Here is a 19,679-nt window from a genome sequence, read left to right on the forward strand (position 1 = left end):
TGCATCCACCAACTCAAAACCTCAAAAAAAGTCCTTAGATTCGGTTCCACTCTTTTTGGTTTCACTATATTTACTATTAGAAATTTATTAATCATAATTATTTCTCAGGAGACCAAAAAAAATACACCAATCAAAAAATAAAAAAAACATTTATTTTAGATAAATGATTGCAAACGGGGAAATTTATCTGGGGAATATTTCCCCGTAAAGTAACAATACAGTGAACCTGCCCGGCAATGGTGGGGGCATGTAGCGCTGTAATCTACCAGTAGAATAGTTCAGTCAGTCGTATGAGTTCCAAGTAGTAAAGTGTGCCTCACAGACCAAATAAGATAAATTTCTTATATTATTTATTTATTTATTTTGGTGGAGAGTATACACACGTGCTACTTGTACGGGAAATTAGTTATTTTTGTTTGTTTTTGCTAGCATTTTTTGTTTCGACAAACAAAAAGTCTTAAGAGTTTCACGGTGTGATAAATTTTTTGGTTTTTCTTTAAAAAATAATTTGTTCCAATTTTTTATTGGAATAAAAAAAGGAAATAGCAAATTAACTGTTCTTCCGCCATCCGTTGGCTTAGAAACGGAACTTTTAATATTCTTAAAGTGAACGAGTTATGCGATAATGAGAGGCGGTACGCCAAACGTTAATCCCGGTCAGGGAGGTTATTTAGAATTATCAAATGAATTGTTGGACAGATTAATTACCAAGGAACCAATTGAAAAGTTTTATGAAGTGGAGGATGAACCGTTTGCAAGGTAAACTTTTTCTGTTTTTCTTATTATTAAAACCAAAAAATTATTTTTTAAATCTACTGTAAAGACTCGGGCAAGTTTTTGGCTTTTATTCCATTTCCGTTTTTAACATGCTTGAAAAATACACAGTATACATTTATTATTATATATATATTAATATATTTAGTATTCAGCTGTGTATATTCATGTATGTATAGTGCGTGTTGCGATTATGTTAGTATCTCCCTTAACGTTTGCCACATCCGGCCATGTGTTGACAGAGGGACGATATTATTATACAGAGGAAAGAAGGAACACATATCTTTTGTTGACTCATTCATTCTTCTTTGTTTTATCTACTTTGTCTATTTCATTTTATTGTTGAGTTTATTTTTGTTTAAATACTAAAAATATAAGTTGTTAATGAAATAACGGATGTTTCTTTTAATAGTTAACAATATAACCTTCGCAGTTTATTGAAAGATTTTTTTTCTTAATTATTTTTTGTTTTAATTCATGGGCTTACCATTGTGTTTTTCCATTTACAAATTTTGTTAAAATTTACTTGACATTTAATAAATAGAGGTAGATAATTAGGGCTTATATTTTATTATGTGTGTCCCCTGAATATTTGTTTTTTGAAGATCATAGTGTATTAATTATAGTTTTAAATAAATTTGAAGTGAAGATAATTGTTTTCTTAATCATATACTAAGTAAATTATGGACGTTACTTTTAATAAATATCCAAAAATAATAATGAATCTTTTAATTTATTGTGTTTAAGATAAAAAAAAAGAATTGTTAGTCCTTAATCTGAAATAATTTTCGCGTTAAAAGTAAAATATAATCTTTACTAAAGGTAGCATTTGTGGTTTAACTAAGATTTGAATTTTCTGGTATACACATGAAAGCACAGGAGGCCAACTAGTTGATTTTATCCTGTTGCAAAATTAATTTATTAACTTTAGGAAATCTTAGAACGTAACGAATGACTTTTTTTTTAAAAAAAACAGATTCCGGCAGGTCTATTTTGTTGTCTTTTTTAAAAAAAATACTTTATCCGTTAAAAGTGTCCATTCAAAGTGATAAGCCTTTATTATACCACTTACTGGAAAGGATTACTTCCGTGAGAGGATGCTGTACTGATTTACGGTGATCTCCGGTTCAATCTCTAAACTGTGATACTTTTCCTGGATACGAGAGAGCATTGTTCAAAGCACTGAAAGGGATAGCTTTATTGCGCTCGAATATTTCGTTAAAATATACACCAAAAATTGGGTAATTATGCTTATTTTATTTTGTTTAATTTTTTTTTTAAATCCACTACATTCCATCATTGAACATCCTCCATTGATTTTTCTCCAAATTCAGACAAATAAAATTTTCTGGATTAAATAATTGGATTACAGACCCATGGATTTCTTTTTGTTAATGAGAAATTTATTTAGTAATTAATGAATTAAAAGAAATATTAACCTTCGACTTACTTTGTAATATTATTTATGGATTAGGTTATGGTGTTGAATTTTTTGGTTTTTTTAATATTGCAAGTTTGCTGCAAATAAAAAAAATAAAAAATTAAGTGATCTGGTTTATTTGCAAGTTCGGTCATTAGATTTCATAAAAAAAATTTAAAAATAAGATTATTAGAATTTAAACTGGTGACTCATTTAGTGCAAGTACTTTCAATTTAAATGAGTAATCGTACATTTTAAAAAGTTTTTTATCAATTTTGAAAGTCATTTAGTTTTCTTTTTCTCGATTTGTGCTCGAGTCTCAATTTATCGTACATTTTAAGATAAGAATTCGTCAATTTTTTTTTTCCTTTGGGAATTTAATGAAGAGTAAATAGAGCCATATTAATTAGCAAATTCATTAATTTTAATACAAGTGTTTGTTCAAAAAATGTTTTTATATAATATTTTTTCTGGCAAATAGTTTAAAGAATTCTTCAACAAGAACTTTCTTGTTGAAGTGCAGAGGAGATTTAATATTGTCTCCATGCCAAAAGTTCGATCATTTTGTAAAGCAAATCTGGACGGGTAGTTGGACACGTCTTGCAGTTTGATGTTAAGCCTGTGACACCGCACATTTGGTTCACGTGTCATCAAATGTTACATCCACGTGACAAGTATTTCGGAGGGGCCCTTTCTCTTTCGCTTTAGGTTAGAACGATGTAGTCCTATACTGGAGCCTCTCGATACGGAAGAATAGTAACAACGAATATTATTATGTAAAAGTGATTTTACTGACAATAAAATGTTGGTAATCTAGAATTTAACAAGAAGTTATACTATTCTGGTGCAGGAAACAAACAGAATACTATCTGACTCAGATTTTTGAGATGCCACCCCCAAAATACAAACATTTTTGGTTACAAAAAAAATTGATGGTTCCGTTAAAGTATAATATATACAGGGTGCTCATTTTAAGACGGCTCAAATGCATTTCATGCTTAAACGGTTGATCTGAGCAAAAAAAATGGTAGAGGAAAAATTTGTTGCCCGTCACCTCTAGTTTCAGAATATGTGACTTGATTTTAGATTCCTGCCCGCGTACGCGGCTGACGCGTGTCCAAAAGTAAGAGGTTCGCAGTTGACCCCCATTTTCATATACACAGTTTTAAAAAGTATAAAAAGTTATGAAAGAAACCGGAAACCGCAATTCTATATCTTTAAAATTAAATGTGCTAGGCCATTTCAAAATCCAATATTTATTAATCATAATTTTTTAACTCGTTATCAAAGAGAAAGAAGAGCACGCGGTAGGTCATTTTTATGTATTTTTTCATCCCCTTTCTACTGAAAATATTGCCAAGGCAGTAAAGCTAGTATTTTTCTTAATATCGGGAAATAAGTAGTTTTCCGAGTGATTTTTCTAAGCAATAATCAAATGTTAAGAGCTTTAGATGTTCTCAAGCATACACAAAATGGCTAAAAATTAATTTTACATCTGTTACAAACAAGAAGGTTTAATAATTATTTGGTAATTTTGGGAGAGTTGCGTTTAATTACCAAAAAAATTGGAAACCTCCTGCCACATATTTAAGTGATCAAATATCTTTCATGTAAAGGATCAAACTTATTCCTTAATTTATCAAATAATGCACTATACGCAGCTTGTGCAGCATGTACTTGTGCCTTCAAAGGTGCCTTCTCAGATAACAGAGATCAGTTAATAACCTCCTGGCTAACCTGGCTTGCCAAAATAGATAGTGCACCTATCGCGTGCACTTCTTTCTCTTTGATAAGTTAAAAAATTGAAATATGATTAATAAAAATACCAGATTTTGAAATGGCCTAGCACCTTTAATTTTGAAGATATCGAATTGCGGTTTCCGGTTTCTTTCATAACTTTTGATACTCTTTAAAACTGTGTATATGTGAAAATGGGGGTCAACTGCGAACCCTCACTTTTGGTCGCGCGTCAGCCGCGTATGCGGGCAGAAATCTAAAATCAGGTCACATATTCTGAAACTAGAGGTGGCGGGCAACAAATTTTTCCTCTACCATTTTTTGCTCAGATCAACGGTTTAAGTATTAAATGCATTTGAGACGTCTTAAAATGAACACCCTGTATAAGAGTGCGCATTTTTTATTTATTTTTGAAAAAAGCTTAATCCAATTTTAGACATAACTTCTGCATAATTACCATTTATGGGTATTTAAAGTTATTTATTTTATTTATTTTTTAACTCCGACAAAGAAGTCCAAAGGATTTAATTCCGTTATAATATGCGGGTGTTATTTTGATGGAAAGAAAAAATGACAAAAGATGATGCTTATTTATAAGGCAGTTCTAAACTGAAGAAAGAGAAGATGGCTGAAATAAACGCGACAAAGATGCTAAAGAGCATTTTGTAGCCATATCACGCTTTTTCGTGTTTTTAATACGTTTTGCTAGTTTTCTTTTTTGTTTTTTAAATGTATTCTTCAAGTTTAAAGAGGTGAACGACCAAAAATGTGACAAAACGGGGAATTTTTATATTTGAATTGGGAACGGTTTGCTAAACTCCTTTTTTTTTAACATTTTAAACGCTTCCAGGCATCGTGTGTTCATCAACACTCATTGTTGAAGCGCTTTTCGTGGTATTCATTAAATTTAATGGGTATATCATTAAATTGATAATTATCAGAGAGGAGAAAATAATAATAATAATAATTTATGTAATAATTAAGCGGTTTTTATATATACTCTTATTTTTAATCTTCCTTAACGACAAATTTTTGTAATAATTAACAGTAATTATAACACTAAATTTTCGTATTCAAAAATAAATTACTGGAGCGCCTTTTAAGATTAAGATTCTAATAGGGCGGCTCTTAAGGCCTACGCCCCACTGCGACCCCTTTGGATCTATTGTGGCTCCCCTTCTCCAGAGATCGCCTTCCAGACCTGTCCTTTTAATCAAACTCTTAATTCTGGAGAGCGACTCTTGGGTAAAGCTCACAGGGCCTTGGTTTTTCACTCCCTGAGGAGTAACATCCTTACCCAGACTAGCCCCTCACACTGACACAAAACGTGCAGTGCCGTTTCCTCCTCTTCCTGACAGAACCTACAAAGGCTATCATTTGCCAGGCCCATGTGATGCATGTTGTTTTCTAAGCCTCCAGTTAATAGGCCTACAATTATCCTTAAAGCCCGCACGGCCTTGACGGATTAAATCTGCCCTCAGCTTTGGCAAATAGCCCTTAATGAACTCCTTCGCCTGTCTTCGCCCTGTGGTGGCAAGCCACCACTCTAGAGACCTAGTCTGCACCCATAGTTTAATGGTCCGCAGTCTTAAGACACTTGGAAATCCCCAAAACAGGGCTCCGGGCCAACAGAAGTGTCTCGCAGAGCCTTCCCTGGCCAATAAATCTGCCGCTTCGTTTCCCTTATATCCTGAATGACCAGGTACGCAAACCAGAAAGACCTTATTTTGGTCACTAATTTCCTTTAGGGCACCAGACAGTCCCAAACCAGCCTTGAGTTGACCTGGTAGGAACTAATAGCTCCTGGAGCGCCTTTTGAGGCATCCGGTAACTCGGTACTATTTTCGTTTGTAATCTTGGAAAGATGATGGTTATTTTCTGTGAACTATATTAAAACAGTCCGGTAGGACAGTTGTATAAGGGTTGATCGTCAAAAACTGCACGAAAAAGCGTAACGTTGAAAAACACCAAACTTTGACAATTTTTTTCTCTTTTTCTATAAAAGATAAAATTCCCAAATTTTCTTTAAAATATAGGGCAAACCCTCCTTAATAAATGTAATTTTTTTGCAACCACCCAGATCTAATAGATTTGAGGAAAAAATTGCCGAAATAGAATACAGTACTAAATTTAAATTAATATGGTATGTTCATACGGAACCTACATCCCATGTACATAAACTAATTATAATCTGATTTTCACGAACAAAATAATAAAAGAATAACACAAAATTTTTGTTCAATTGATTTATTGTTATTGTTGCCAACAAAACAAAAACAAAAAAAGTGTTGGAATTTCTTAGAGGTCAAGTTAAGGTCGCGATTAGCCTTGGAGAATAGGCGTAACTGTTCTCTCGTTGGACATGTATTCATGTTTTATGTAACATGTATAACAACAAGAATTCTCGCCGACTTCCAATGAGTATTAATGACCCACCATACTGATTAATATCGCACTCAGCGTAGTCAAGGTTACTGGACCAACAATAACTGTAACTATAATCAATTTAATATGGATTGTTCTTTTATTGTTTCCAATGAAGTAATATAAATTTTTCTTCTAGTTTAAAGATTATTATTTGTTTTGTTTTGTTTTTAATTCTTGAAAATGGTGTTGATGGCATTTTAAATGGACAATGATATATGTATTTATAAGAGGTTTTGTTTAACTATGGAAAAATTTAATACGCAGTGTTTTATAAATAATTGACGTTTTCTAACTTCTTCTAATATGCATACACTTTTTATTCCCTATTATTCTTTTTAATTACAAACATTATTTTATTTTTTTTAATATCCTTATTTATAACCTTTGTTTTGTTACCTTCCATTCAATGCAATTTGTTTTTCTTTTTGTAATGAGAGTAAAGCGAGTTAAATGATGGAATTTAGATAATGGAACTCGAAATTATTGATTACAATTTATATTGTAAAAAGGGTTAAAAGAAATTATTAGAGATTTTAGAAATGAAATACTTTATGTAGATTAAAGTTGTTTTCTTGAGGTATCCAAGCAAATTAATGGTTAAAAGCTAGGGTCTCATGATCCTAGCCAGATAAAGGTAGTATTCATTAGTGTCGTATTGTTCACCTTTATTATTACCTTCCCTAGTCTTTCTTCAGCAATATGGTAGAAGGAAACTGGGTCCTTAATCTTGATTAGAGGGGATAAAGTTGGATTATGTAAAGGGTACGATGGTTTAGTTTAGTATTTTCATCTTCATTGTTCACTGGCTTGCTACTATAAGTCTTGAGATTCAGCACACTTTAACAATATCAATCGTTTTATTGTATTTTGTATTGAAATTATTTCCAATCTACGCTTAACTGAATACAAAAAGCAAAGCATCTTAAGAAAAGTAGGGAATGGCTGATAAAGCAACAGAATGGCGTGTTCTTAATGTGATTTATACTGAGTTCCATGTTTTTCACTTTGAATTTTACAGTATACACGGAGGAGAGGTCGAAACTTTAGTGTCTCAAGATATTTTGCATTTTTAACTTTTCCGTCGATATTCGCGTTTTTCACCATAAAAACGGTCGGTAACTTATCTATCCTTTATCCTACAACAAATCTGCTTATTCCAAACGAAAGAGCATTAAATTTCCTGTAAATCTGCTTAATCTAGAGCCTCAAAACGTTTCTTATGAACAACGAAATTTTTTACTTTAATGTCTAGAAAATTCGTTCACGATGATTTCTGTTAAAATTTTCAACTGTATTTTTTTCAATGATTAATGAATCAAGGAGTCACCCAATTTCAGGAAGAGTTGTGCATTTATTGAGCTTCAAGACCATATGGATTTTTTTGGAATTTAATTAAACCCTGCCCCGAACAGAGGGGGTGTAAATGCAGAAAACTGGGATTTTGCGTAACCGATTTTTCGCTGATATCAAATTATCAGTTTACTTTTACGTCAATTTTTGGAACAAAAAGAAAAGTAACCATTTTAGTTTTGAATAATTATTATTTAATAAAACGGAAGTAAAAAATACAGTAGCAATAAAACACAGTAGTAATAAAATACAATAGGTAGGTGCCTGTCTAAAATCGCTACAAAAATTGTTCGAATTGCCTCCGAATTCGCGATGGCTAATTTATGCCTCCCAAAGTTTCGACCACTCCTCCTTGTATGCCCTGCATAATGTAACTAGGGGGTTTTTCCCCTCCTTAATGCATTTCTGTGCCATAAATGCATTGTAAGTTTTTTATTATTTTTACTTATTTCGCTATCTGGAAATCCAAAAACAGGAAAAGGATAAAATAATAGTCTTAAAAATGTTCTTCAATAAACAAGGGTACACATGAACTGAATGAGAAGAAAGATTCTGCTAGCCAATGATTCACCTCGTTAGGAGACGTTGTATCCTTCATCAGCTTCACACAAGTTACAGACACACTTACATAAAATATAATCCTGGGCAAAGAAGTGGCGGATTAAAATGAACCCACAGAAATGCCAGCATGCAGACTTGTACATATCTGGTGCGCTACCTTGGGCTCTACATAGACAAACGACTCACGAGGAACCCACATACTAGACTTAAAAGACAAAGGCAATGACGAAACGTGCTAAACTGCTTTACAAACTTCTTGGACGACGCTCCAAATTACCCATTGAACTCGAAACGCTTAATATACAGTACTATTCTCAAACCTATGTGGACTTACGGACTAGAGCTGTGGGGTTCAGCCAAACCTACAAACATAAGGACTGTACAAGATATTTCAGTCAAAACTCCTCCGACAGATAGCTGACGCTCCTTTCTACGGTGACTAACCTCACTCTTCACAACGACCTCAACATTCCCTTCATACACCAACTCGCCAAGACGAAATATCAAAAATTCAATACTACTCTCTCGACTAGCTCTAATTCTCTTGTGCAGTCTCTCGCCTCCTCTGACATCCCTAACAATCCTCCTCGCCGACTGAATCGCCAATGACCCCGCGATTTCCTGGCAGTCTGAAGATCATAATCATTGTTATTCATATCCTGTAGAGAGTGCTACCTCTGGGTAGTTTCTCTCCTCCTGCCTTTCACGCATCTATTTATTGAATATATTCCTTTTTTCTTGTTGTATATATATATATTAAAAAAGAGACGTTCTCTACTAATCCGGTTGGAGGTGGCAAAAAAACAAAGACAAGAAGTGGAAGACAATAACCAAGGTAGATAAGTGGGATAAGAATTAAAAACGTTAGGACGCCTTCATGAGAGTCTAAGCATCGATATAGCGGATAAGGAAGGGCTAAGATGATATATACATCTTCCTAGAAAACCTTTAGCCTCTCCTTGAATACAATAATCAGGGTAGACGAAGAATATTGGGTGTTGCAAGCATTGCGTAAACAATAAGACAGCTTCTCGATTATGCTGTTGAAGATGATTCCATTCTTAACGAGAAAATTCACGTGTCATTTTGGCTTTAAACTTGTGACTCGAGAAGAACTAAATAAAAAAAATAAGGTTCAATGAAAGATTATCCTTAGGATTATGAAAAAATAAAGAATTATTGTTTTGGTAAAACTTTTAACTGAAAACGCAATATCCGTTACAATTTATCACTGTCAAGGGAAATGAAGCAGGAACAGCATTTATTGGGTCGTGACAATTAGTTAGTAAGATTTTTTTTGTGGCATTAATGTAACATTTCAGTTCGCGTCCAAAGCATTCAACCAGTAAGTAGGATATCTTGTATAGTGGAATGACATTTTTACAAGTTTACCGGTCTGTCTATAAGATATTAGCTATTTTAGATCAACAGTCGTGTCTTATTTAGGCGTACCAGTAGGAAATCAAGGAAACCACAGTACAAGAAGCGGTTTTCATTCCTGTTTACAACTTTTCTATGAACAGTTCTTGTTGATGGGGATTAGAAGGATTTGATCAGTTGCCTAGATAGCATTTAATAAATTATTACCAAAGAAATGACTCTGGATGACTCACTTAAATTCTAAATAGTACTGCATTCGTGCTTCGAGAAACTTTAGCGTGATCCTGAATGAAGCAATGGAACACTCATATCCTTATTTTCTTTTATGGAGGTTTTCCTAGCAGATTTCATCCTAATCAGATTTATCCTTAGTTTCCTGATTCTTCGTACTTCTTCGCTAAACTCTTGATTGATGATCTTCTTCATCCTTCTTCACTATTTCGAAGATCTTTCGATAATTAATTGATTGATAGTCTCGGATATTCTATTTCTTTTTCTTCAGTTCTTCAATCCTCAATGATTACCTTTTTCTTTTCTAAAGCGGTTGAAAAAAAGTTTTCTACCACTTTTTCTGTGGTAGCTGCGGTTTCCGCCCGAGATCGCTTGTGGTAGGCGTAAGTTTTATATTTGATTAGCCTGCATGTCCCTTTAAAAAAGGCAGGATTCCTACAAACTTTTATTCAGCAAATTCATTAGCTTTAGTTCGCGTTTCTCTTTAATGACTCCAGAATCTTTTGTAAAAATACTACTACCAACCTTGAGAGCTTTCAGGGAACAATTGTTCTTGATTATGGCGACATTAGTATTCTTTCTATCACAACAGCCAATGTTTTTTGCTTTGAAATCTACTAAAGATGACGGCTTTGTGGAAATATTGTTCACTTCTAGGATCGATAGTATAAAAGCGCCTATTTCTTCGTCGAAGTTCTTGATAATGCTTTGTAGCTACCAACTGTGTACCCAAGTTCCATTCTGAGAGTCCCCTCTATCCGAAACCATGCCGATTTGTCAATTATAATCTTAGGCACCCGGAAGGCGTTATCATGTTTATTTATGGTTTCTTCCGCTAGCGCTTTAAAGTTAAAAGTTACCCTGAAATCTTAAGCAGTAGTTATCGTGTGTTTTGTTTACTTCGATGGCAAGCAGCAAGGTAAATCATCGCGCTTCTTCTTATCTTTTTAAGTAATTCTACCGGCGTTAAGCATCGAAACTAGCTTAGGATCAAAGGTGAAAGAGGTCCTTAAAATACTACACACCTAAAATAAGGGTAACTAATCTTTCCAAAGATAGAATTAGAATCACTCTTCTCTCTTTTACGTCATTAGACTTTTAATACGAATTTTATCGTTCATTTATTTATCGAAATAAGTTCACATCGAGAACTTATCAATAACTTTCTTTAAGCTCTAGATTAGATTAATCATTTCTCTCTCCGTTTGCCCCAAGAAGAACGTAATGTATTCACTTTCCCTTTACTTCCGGAAATCATTTCACTAGTTTTTCTAATGTACATTTTGAAAGATGATAAATATTTGAAATCAACCCCTTATTGACCGTGTCATTGAGTTCATTTAACTTTTTGTTTGGTTAAAATTAAATAAAAAATAAGCACATATTAAATGTTAACCCATCATTATCCATCATTATTCCCTTTAGATGAGACTTAAGGTAGATTATTACCCAAAATGATTTCGTCATGTACTTGAAAAAAAGAAAGTAATTCTTTTTGACAGGATTTTGATACATCGAACTATCATAATCCAATCGATTTCACATAATCCAATCGAAGTTAATTTAAAACAGACCACAAACGTCACATTTTAAAAATATGTCACATTATAAATCTTTTTTTTTTTTTTTTATGAATTATTGTAAATAATTTGAGAGATTTTATTTTTTTGAATTTCGTAACAAGTAATCTCTTTACATGTCGCCGGTGATATATTACTAATCTACGATAATTTATATCTGGCACTTATTTACAATTTAGGTAATTTGTTTGAGAGTAAACGTAGATATATTAAAAGTAAAACCTTTGTTAAATAAACATTACTTAGGATTTTAGGTGTGGACCTTGCGACCATCATTTTTCCTCAATTATTCATTCAAAATACACCTTATTTATTTTGTAATTGAAGACTCGCATTTTACCTAATTTATTAGCCGTTTTACTGATTTTTATGACATGTCCATTAATGTTGCATTTTTTATTAAAGACAATTTTGATAATGTTGCCAGATTGGCGACAATTCTGCTATCTTTACGAAAATGGCACCTTCAATTCTTAGCCTATCGTGAGTTTTTTTTAAAAATGCAGTAGAGACGTAATGTATGTCCGTCTATTCAAGTTGTTCTATGGGCTTTCTACTTTGAAAGGATACAGTAGGTAGAAGTTTAAATGACAGATGTTCAAACTGTTAAAGAACATATTAAGGATTCAATTTAGCTTGGAATCGGTGCAGAACAAACTGGGCAAACAACTCGCGTCTTTTTTTGGCCAATTTGAAATTAATTTACTATCAATCAATCAATCAATTTCAAATTATAACAATAAATGCAAAATATTCCCTAATTTAGTCGTTTCAGTGACCAAAATTATTTGTTTTTTAAAAATCTGTACGAAACACATAAAAAATGAAGTGATTTTAACGTTAATTAATCGAAATTGTTCAAAAATGTATATTTTTCTTGATATTTTTTTTTTTTTTTAAAAATACAGCTTCTTTAATTATTCATAACTTTGAAAGTAAAAAGGCCATCAAAATGATTCCAACTTCATTGTCTTTATAGCAAATTATATTTAAATAAACTTTGTACAATTACATGTTTTAAAAGTAATCATTTTTTGAAACACCCCTACTGCATAGCCTACGCCCTGAAGAAGAAGGCAATAAATGTGTCGAAACGTTGGCAAAAAATACGCGAGTTGTTTTATTTTTGTTCTGGACCGATTCCTCGGTTAATTGAATCCTTAATATAAAATACACATGCAAAAAGAATCTTTTCAGTTTTAATGGTTGATCCAATTAACGGAAATCAAAACATTTTAGTTTCACTTAAATAGAGAAAATAAATCTTCAAATTGTGCCTTTTTTTCCCCAGCGAGTTATGAAAAGGAAATTCACCATTTTACAGCACCCATTACGATATACACGTTATCATTACAATAGCATCTTCATTAGGTGGTTATTGTTGTGCTATTTTGTCTTATCCAATACCTTACCTTGTTCTTCGTCTTAAAATACTGAATAAAAAACAAATACAAATAACTAGAGAAGTTTTATATTCGAACAGACTTCTATCTCTAAAAATTTCTAGACATCCTTGGCCGAGTTTTCAGTTTACTGTTTTACCTAATACTGTTTTATTTATTATTATTTTTATTTTGACTGTCTAAGGCTTTTAAATGATAGTTTGATTGAATAGTTTATGATATATCTTTGAGATTATTTTTTTTCAAAATTACCTTGAGCAAAATGGTTTTTTCCTTTATTAAAAAAATAATAGATTTAGTGTTGTATTCTCCTATATAAATATATTCTATACCTAGATCTGGAACTTTTATTAAATTTGTTTTCCTGGTAAATTTATTATAGGATAGTTCTAAGGGAGAAATTTGGTTAGGTTTTCCTCTAAAGTGCTTTTTTTTGGGGGGTATCGTACAGTTTCCCCATCTAAAAGCAATGTTAAAAGGGCACTAAATATGTTACTGAATGTTCGAGTTGGCGAAAACAAAAAAAAAACCCTGGAAATTAGCATCTAATTGTTAACTGTGTAAACTAGCGTCTATGAAAGTCTATAAATGGTCTACAGATTATCTATTCATTTAATATTTCTTTCGCTATCAAATAATGAACAAAAATTTGTGAATTAATTTTGGTTTTTCTAAAAATAAATTACAAATCTTTATAAAGTAACTTTTCACAGAATTGTGTCTCATTGTTTTTGTTTTTTTTTTTGAAAATTGAGTCGAAAGTTTTCAAAGAAAATGGAAAAGGAAAAAAGGAAATGTTTTTTGGGGAGTGTCGAAGCAACATAAAACACTTGTTAGGTTAGGTTAGGTTAAAACACTTGTTAGGTTTGGTTAGGTTAAAACACTTGTTAGGTTAGGTTAGGTTAAAACACTTGTTAGGTTTGGTTAGGTTAAAACACTTGTTTGGTTAGGTTAAAACACTTGTTAGGTTTGGTTAGGTTAAAACACTTGTTAGGTTAGGTTAGGTTAAAACACTTGTTAGGTTTGGTTAGGTTAAAACACTTGTTTGGTTAGGTTAAAACACTTGTTAGGTTTGGTTAGGTTAAAACACTTGTTAGGTTTGGTTAGGTTAAAACACTAGTTAGGTTAGGTTAGGTTAAAACACTTGTTAGGTTTGGTTAGGTTAAAACACTTGTTAGGTTAGGTTAGGTTAAAACACTTGTTAGGTTTGGTTAGGTTAAAACACTTGTTTGGTTAGGTTAAAACACTTGTTAGGTTAGTTAAGGTTAAAACACTTGTTAGGTTTGGTTAGGTTAAAAACTTGTTAGGTTAGTTAAGGTTAAAACACTTGTTAGGTTTGGTTAGGTTAAAACACTTGTTAGGTTAAAACATTTGTTAGGTTAGGTTAGGTTAAAACACTTGTTAGGTTTGGTTAGGTTAAAACACTTGTTAGGTTAGGTTAGGTTAACACACTAGTTAGGTTAGGTTAGGTTAAAACACTTGTTAGGTTTGGTTAGGTTAACACACTTGTTAGGTTAGGTTAAAAATTTGTTAGGTTAGGTTAAAACACTAGTTAGTTTAGGTTAAAAATTTGTTAGGTTAGGTTAAAAACTTGTTAGGTTAGTTAAGGTTAAAACACTTGTTAGGTTATGTCGGGATCGGTCGGATAGGTTGGAAGATCTATTTCCTTAAACTAAAGTGATCATTTGGCGGCCGGGTCCCTTTTTCTTCAATTAACTGCCGTTCTCCGTAAGGTGATTTCTCGTTACAGACAATACTACGCAACACAGGTGAGCGTAAGAAGCTCCTCCACATACTCCGTCATCATTCTGAGACGAGCCTCAGCTCATAATTATATTGGAAGCCTCTAAGTACATCTCTTTAAGATTGACTTTAGTGACAGTTCGTGAATTTAGGCTAGGAGTCTATGTCCAGTATATTTGCACATAGAAGTCCCCTAAGTTTATGGAGATATGAAACTTATTGTTTATGGTTTTTTTTTTAAGGCTGAAGTACGCACCAGAAGCCCTCAAAGTATTTTTAAATCCATTTCGTCCTATAGGAGATATTTTGGTCTTTCCCTTGCATAATATGGCACAATTATGCAGAATCTAGAGGACTCAGCCCTCTACTTTACAATTACAAGTTTTAATTATAGTATTTAACTTCCAGATTCTATTCTGACTATATTCCTCCTGAAATTAGAATGTGCCTTGAAATAGGAGATCTAGATACGTTCTGCCATTACCTACTTCTCTTTAAGGAGAATACGACGATAATTTCCTTCTTCAGTAATTAGAGTAAGGCGATGCCATTTAAAGACTCTTCTGAACATTTCCTGGTCTTCCATTGTCCACAGAATATAACTATGATTATTAATTAAATCAGTTTAAGACTTTTTACTTGTAATTAGCAACATTTCGGTGTTTACTGAGTTTAATTTCGCTCCTATCTTTACATGAAATTCAATCTGAATTCCTCATCTCTTACCAAAATAGTTAAAAGCATCACACCTAACTTGCTGTAACTTCCTCGTCAAGTTTCTCCTACCATTTTATTGATGTTAAACAACTAACTGCAAAAGTTTGTAATTGAGTTGAACGTATTAACAATCAAATATTTACGTCATTAAAATTTATTTCCTTCTGTTTTTTAGCATTCCGTTGATTCTGCTTAGATCATCTAGTCTAGACTTTTTAAGTTCTCCATTAATTTTTATATAACACTATTATCGTTGAAAGATTGTTCTGTTTAGTGGCATTAATTTGAAATAGAAAGAAGAAATTGCTGTTATATTTCCCTGCAATATTACCTGTACATTTTTAGTTTTGTTTCGTATACCAAGGTCATTCATAATTATTTTGTTTCCAAAACTATTGGAAGAATTCGTGACTAATATATCAATTTATACACATTCTTTTCACTAAGTTATGCAATCTTTAATTTAGTTTCGTTTTACCTAGTATCCTAATTAGTCGGCCATTGACCGAATAACCATTATCTATTTATTAAGTTACTGTACTTGTTATTATTGATATTATTTTATCAGCTGTTTTAAAAATTTATAACCCCATTTTGTTTTGTATTTTGATCGGAAATATTTGGTTTTAAGCTACTACGAGTTCAATTTTATTTAAAAAAAAATGACATGATGATAGAGATGTTAGAGCCAGTACGAGGTGTGGCTATTAAATAACGAGACTATTTTAAATTTTAAATTTAAACATATTTAGTTATTATCACCATCAATATACACCCCTCCTCGATCCCTACAACGCTCCAAGCGAATTTACCATTGTTCGAAACAGTGCTGGAAGTCTTTTTCTGTCAGCTCCTGTGTAGCGTGCTGCTTTTTCTTTCACAGCTTCAAGGGACTGAAGTCCATGTCCCTTTTAATGCAGATTTGACTTTGGGGAACCAGATAAAAGTCAAACATGGGGCCAGGTCAGGCGAATAAGGCGGATGGCCTTATAAACTGGGTTGTTGTACTTGGCTAGAAACTGTTCTTGACAGACAATGCAGTATGAGCCGGCGTGTTGTCTTGATGGAGAACCCCGTGACTTGTTCTTCCACAAATCGAGCCGTTTCCCTTACCCTTTCACGGAGTTGAGCAAGCACCTCACAGTAGTAATGTTTGATTCATTATAATCGATATTTTCATCCGTGTTGGACGTGAAAGGGCGACCCGGGGTGGCCATCATCTCCAACATCTTCTCGGCCATCTTGGAAACGCTTGAACCACTCAGAAAACTTGCGCACGTGATAAAACATATATCGCCATAAACTTCTTTTAATAAAAGATAAGTTTCAGTAGCGGTTTTACCCAGTTTCATGTGAAATTTCACGACAATACGTTGCTCTACTACATACATGTGTAGTATCATGTTTTCGCGCAAAACGAAACTAACAACGGTTCCGGTCAGACAGATTTCTCTACAAACACGTGAGAGATGCTGCAATTGAAAGAGAGAAGGCTTTACGCTGCATAGCTGTCGGTCGTTAGGATTTGGCACATGCATAGTTCTTCCATTTTAGGACGTCACATTTTAGGGAAGAAATGGATGATTATTTGTCTTTTATTGTTCGTAATGCTTGGCCTCATTACTTTTATAATATTAATAGCAATTTAATACTTCCGTAGAGTCATTTTACTGTGCAAAAGTTCGTTTTGTCTTTTTTTTAACGATTTTTTTGGTTGCATTAATTGTTTTTAGAACAGTTCCGTCACAATACTGAATTTTACGGTTTTTAATTTGTTTCGATTCTTTTGTTAAATCGGGAGATTTATATTTATAATGGTTTCAACTTGAACCATTAATTGGGTACATAGAGATTCTGCAAAGAAAATGACTATCTTCTCAGCTGGTGAAAAAAAACAGCAAAAAATGCTCAAGTGGAGAGTTGGCCGGGACTCGAACTTAGAAAAAGTTCTTGGACATTACCAAGCTACTGAATAGTGTCCAATGGATAGCAAACAAAGAATAGAGGTCGCCATTTTTGAAGCTGGAGGAATTGAGGTTAACAAATTCATTGGGGAGCTAGGGATAAAACAAAATGGAGAGAATTGGGGGAGGTTTTTGGCCCCCCCAAAAAAGGGCATAATTCCGAAAAACAGATTTTTCGTGTTCAACTTTTGTTAATTTATTTGCATTACAAAGTTTATTTAATATCTAATAGAACAAAACTTATGTAGTAAACCAAAACGAGTTTATTGAAAGTAGTGCATTATGTTTTAAATTTCAATTTGAATACACTTACTTACAAAAGACTTTTACATCTTTTTAAGTTGCTGTATCAAATTTTAATAATAATTGTTTTAGCAATGAGCTATTTCTTCCTAACAAGTAAACACTGTGGATCTAACCTATTATACTAGTGCGGAACTGACGTAATATGGTTTTCAATTATGGAGCAACGTTAGCAATACATTTTACATACATTAAAGCAACATTGCTTGCTTTGGTCGCCCACATACATTTGTACCACTTGCATAAGAACTTAATATGAATATAGGACAGAGTGCAGCTTCACTTTTTTGTTTTGTACAAGAATGGGGGGGGCCCCATTAAGTTAATTTTGCAGGAACGTGCTTTTTATATAGATGGCATTGCTTTAAAAAGAAAATGAACATTATTAAGGTATTTTTGTGGTTACCTTCAAAATCTTTTCAGTTCGTTGCATTATTTTAGAACAGAATTTTTGATTACTTTCTATTATAATCGTGCAGTTTTTAGATTTTAGATTTTTTTTTTCACAAAAAATATGCATTTTTAGAGCTACTGGTTTTCGTAGAATGTAAGAGCTTTTTTTTTTCTTTTTTTTTATAGAGAATGTTGTGCTCAGTGTTCACATAAAAGTTTGTAAATTATTTTACGAGGTGTGTTCAAAAAGTAACGGGAATTTTTAAATTTCGCGGGTTTGGAGAGTCTGATTGTAAAATTTTTTTTTTTATTATGTTGGTACACATGCCCCTGAAGTACGATAAAATTTTCAGTAATATTCATTGTTTACTTCTTAAGTGGCAGCCGTTAAGGTTAGACGTGTTTTTCGAGCTTGGCGATTTTTGTTTGTTAAAAAAAATGGATCAAAGAATTTGTATTAAATTTTGCGTAAAAAATGAAATAAAGTGTAATAAAGTGTGTGAAATGTTAATAAAGGCATATGGTGAGTCTGCTATGAGTAAAACAAGGATTTACGAGTGGTATAAGCGTTTCCAAGATGGCCGCGAAAACGTTGAAGATGACAAACGACCTGGACGTCCAAGCACATCAACAACCGATGAAAACGTGAAAAAAGTGAAAGAAATGGTTATGAACGATCGCCGAATCACAATCAGAGAAGTCGCTGATGATGTTGCCATATCAATTGGCTCATGCCATGAAATTTTTTCGGATGTTTTGGGTATGAAACGTGTGGCAGCAAAATTTGTTCCAAAATTGTTGAATTTCGAACAAAAACAGCGGAGAATGGAAGTTGCTCAAGAGTCACTCAATGAAGTCGACAACGATGCGGATCTACTGAAACGTGTTATAAACAGGTGACGAAACATGGGTTTACGGATATGATGTCGAAACTAAGGCTCAATCGTCCCAGTGGAGGCATTCTGGATCGCCAAGACCGAAAAAGGCTCGACAAGTGCGGTCGAATGTGAAGGTTATGCTCACTGTGTTCTTCGATTTTAATGGCATAGTGCATCATGAATTCTTGCCACAAGGTCAAACAATCAATAAGGAGTACTACCTACAAGTTCAACGCCGTTTGCGAGAAGCAATCCGAAAAAAACGCCCGGATTTGTGGCAAAACAATTCATGGATTTTGCACCACGATAATGCACCTGCTCACACTTCATTGCTTGTTCGTGAATTTTTGGCCAAAAACAAAACTTTAACGATGCCCCAGCCTCCATATTCGCCAGACATGGCTCCATGTGACTTTTTTCTATTTCCAAACATAAAGAGAACATTAAAAGGCCGTCGTCTTACAAGCATAGATGACATTAAAAGCGAATCGCTGAAAGAGCTGAAAGCTATCACAAAGATCGAGTTTCAGAAGTGTTTCGAGGATTGGAAAAAGCGCTGGCACAAGTGTATTGTATGCGAAGGGGACTACTTTGAAGGCGACAATATTAATGTAGATGAATAAATAAATATTTTTTTCAAAAAACGAAAATTCCAGTTACTTTTTGAACACACCTCGTACATGACCTACCTAAATAGGCTGCAATAAGGGTCAACAAGAGAGAGAACAAAATATCCCGATTATAACCTAAGTAGGAAATAGTGAAAGCTTGAGCAATATTTAGAAGGCTGTGGCTAATGGTGGGTGGAAGAGGGGGGG

General features: G+C 33.3%; 1 protein-coding gene across 1 annotated transcript in view; it reads left to right on the top strand.

Moving 5' to 3' along the window:
• The first annotated feature begins 272 nt into the window (after positions 1 to 272).
• The window catches only part of LOC141447075 (uncharacterized), a 170,510-nt gene continuing 151,103 nt past the window's right edge, over positions 273 to 19,679 (top strand). The window contains exon 1 of the mRNA XM_074114256.1: positions 273 to 759. Coding sequence (XP_073970357.1) covers positions 626 to 759 — 134 coding nt within the window. The 5' untranslated portion in view covers positions 273 to 625. The remainder of the gene's footprint in view (positions 760 to 19,679) is intronic.

The sequence above is a fragment of the Rhodnius prolixus genome, unplaced genomic scaffold (assembly GCF_049639745.1).
Source record: "Rhodnius prolixus isolate KJV_2025 unplaced genomic scaffold, Rpr scaffold_7, whole genome shotgun sequence".
In the NCBI taxonomy this organism is placed as follows: Eukaryota; Metazoa; Arthropoda; class Insecta; order Hemiptera; family Reduviidae; genus Rhodnius; species Rhodnius prolixus.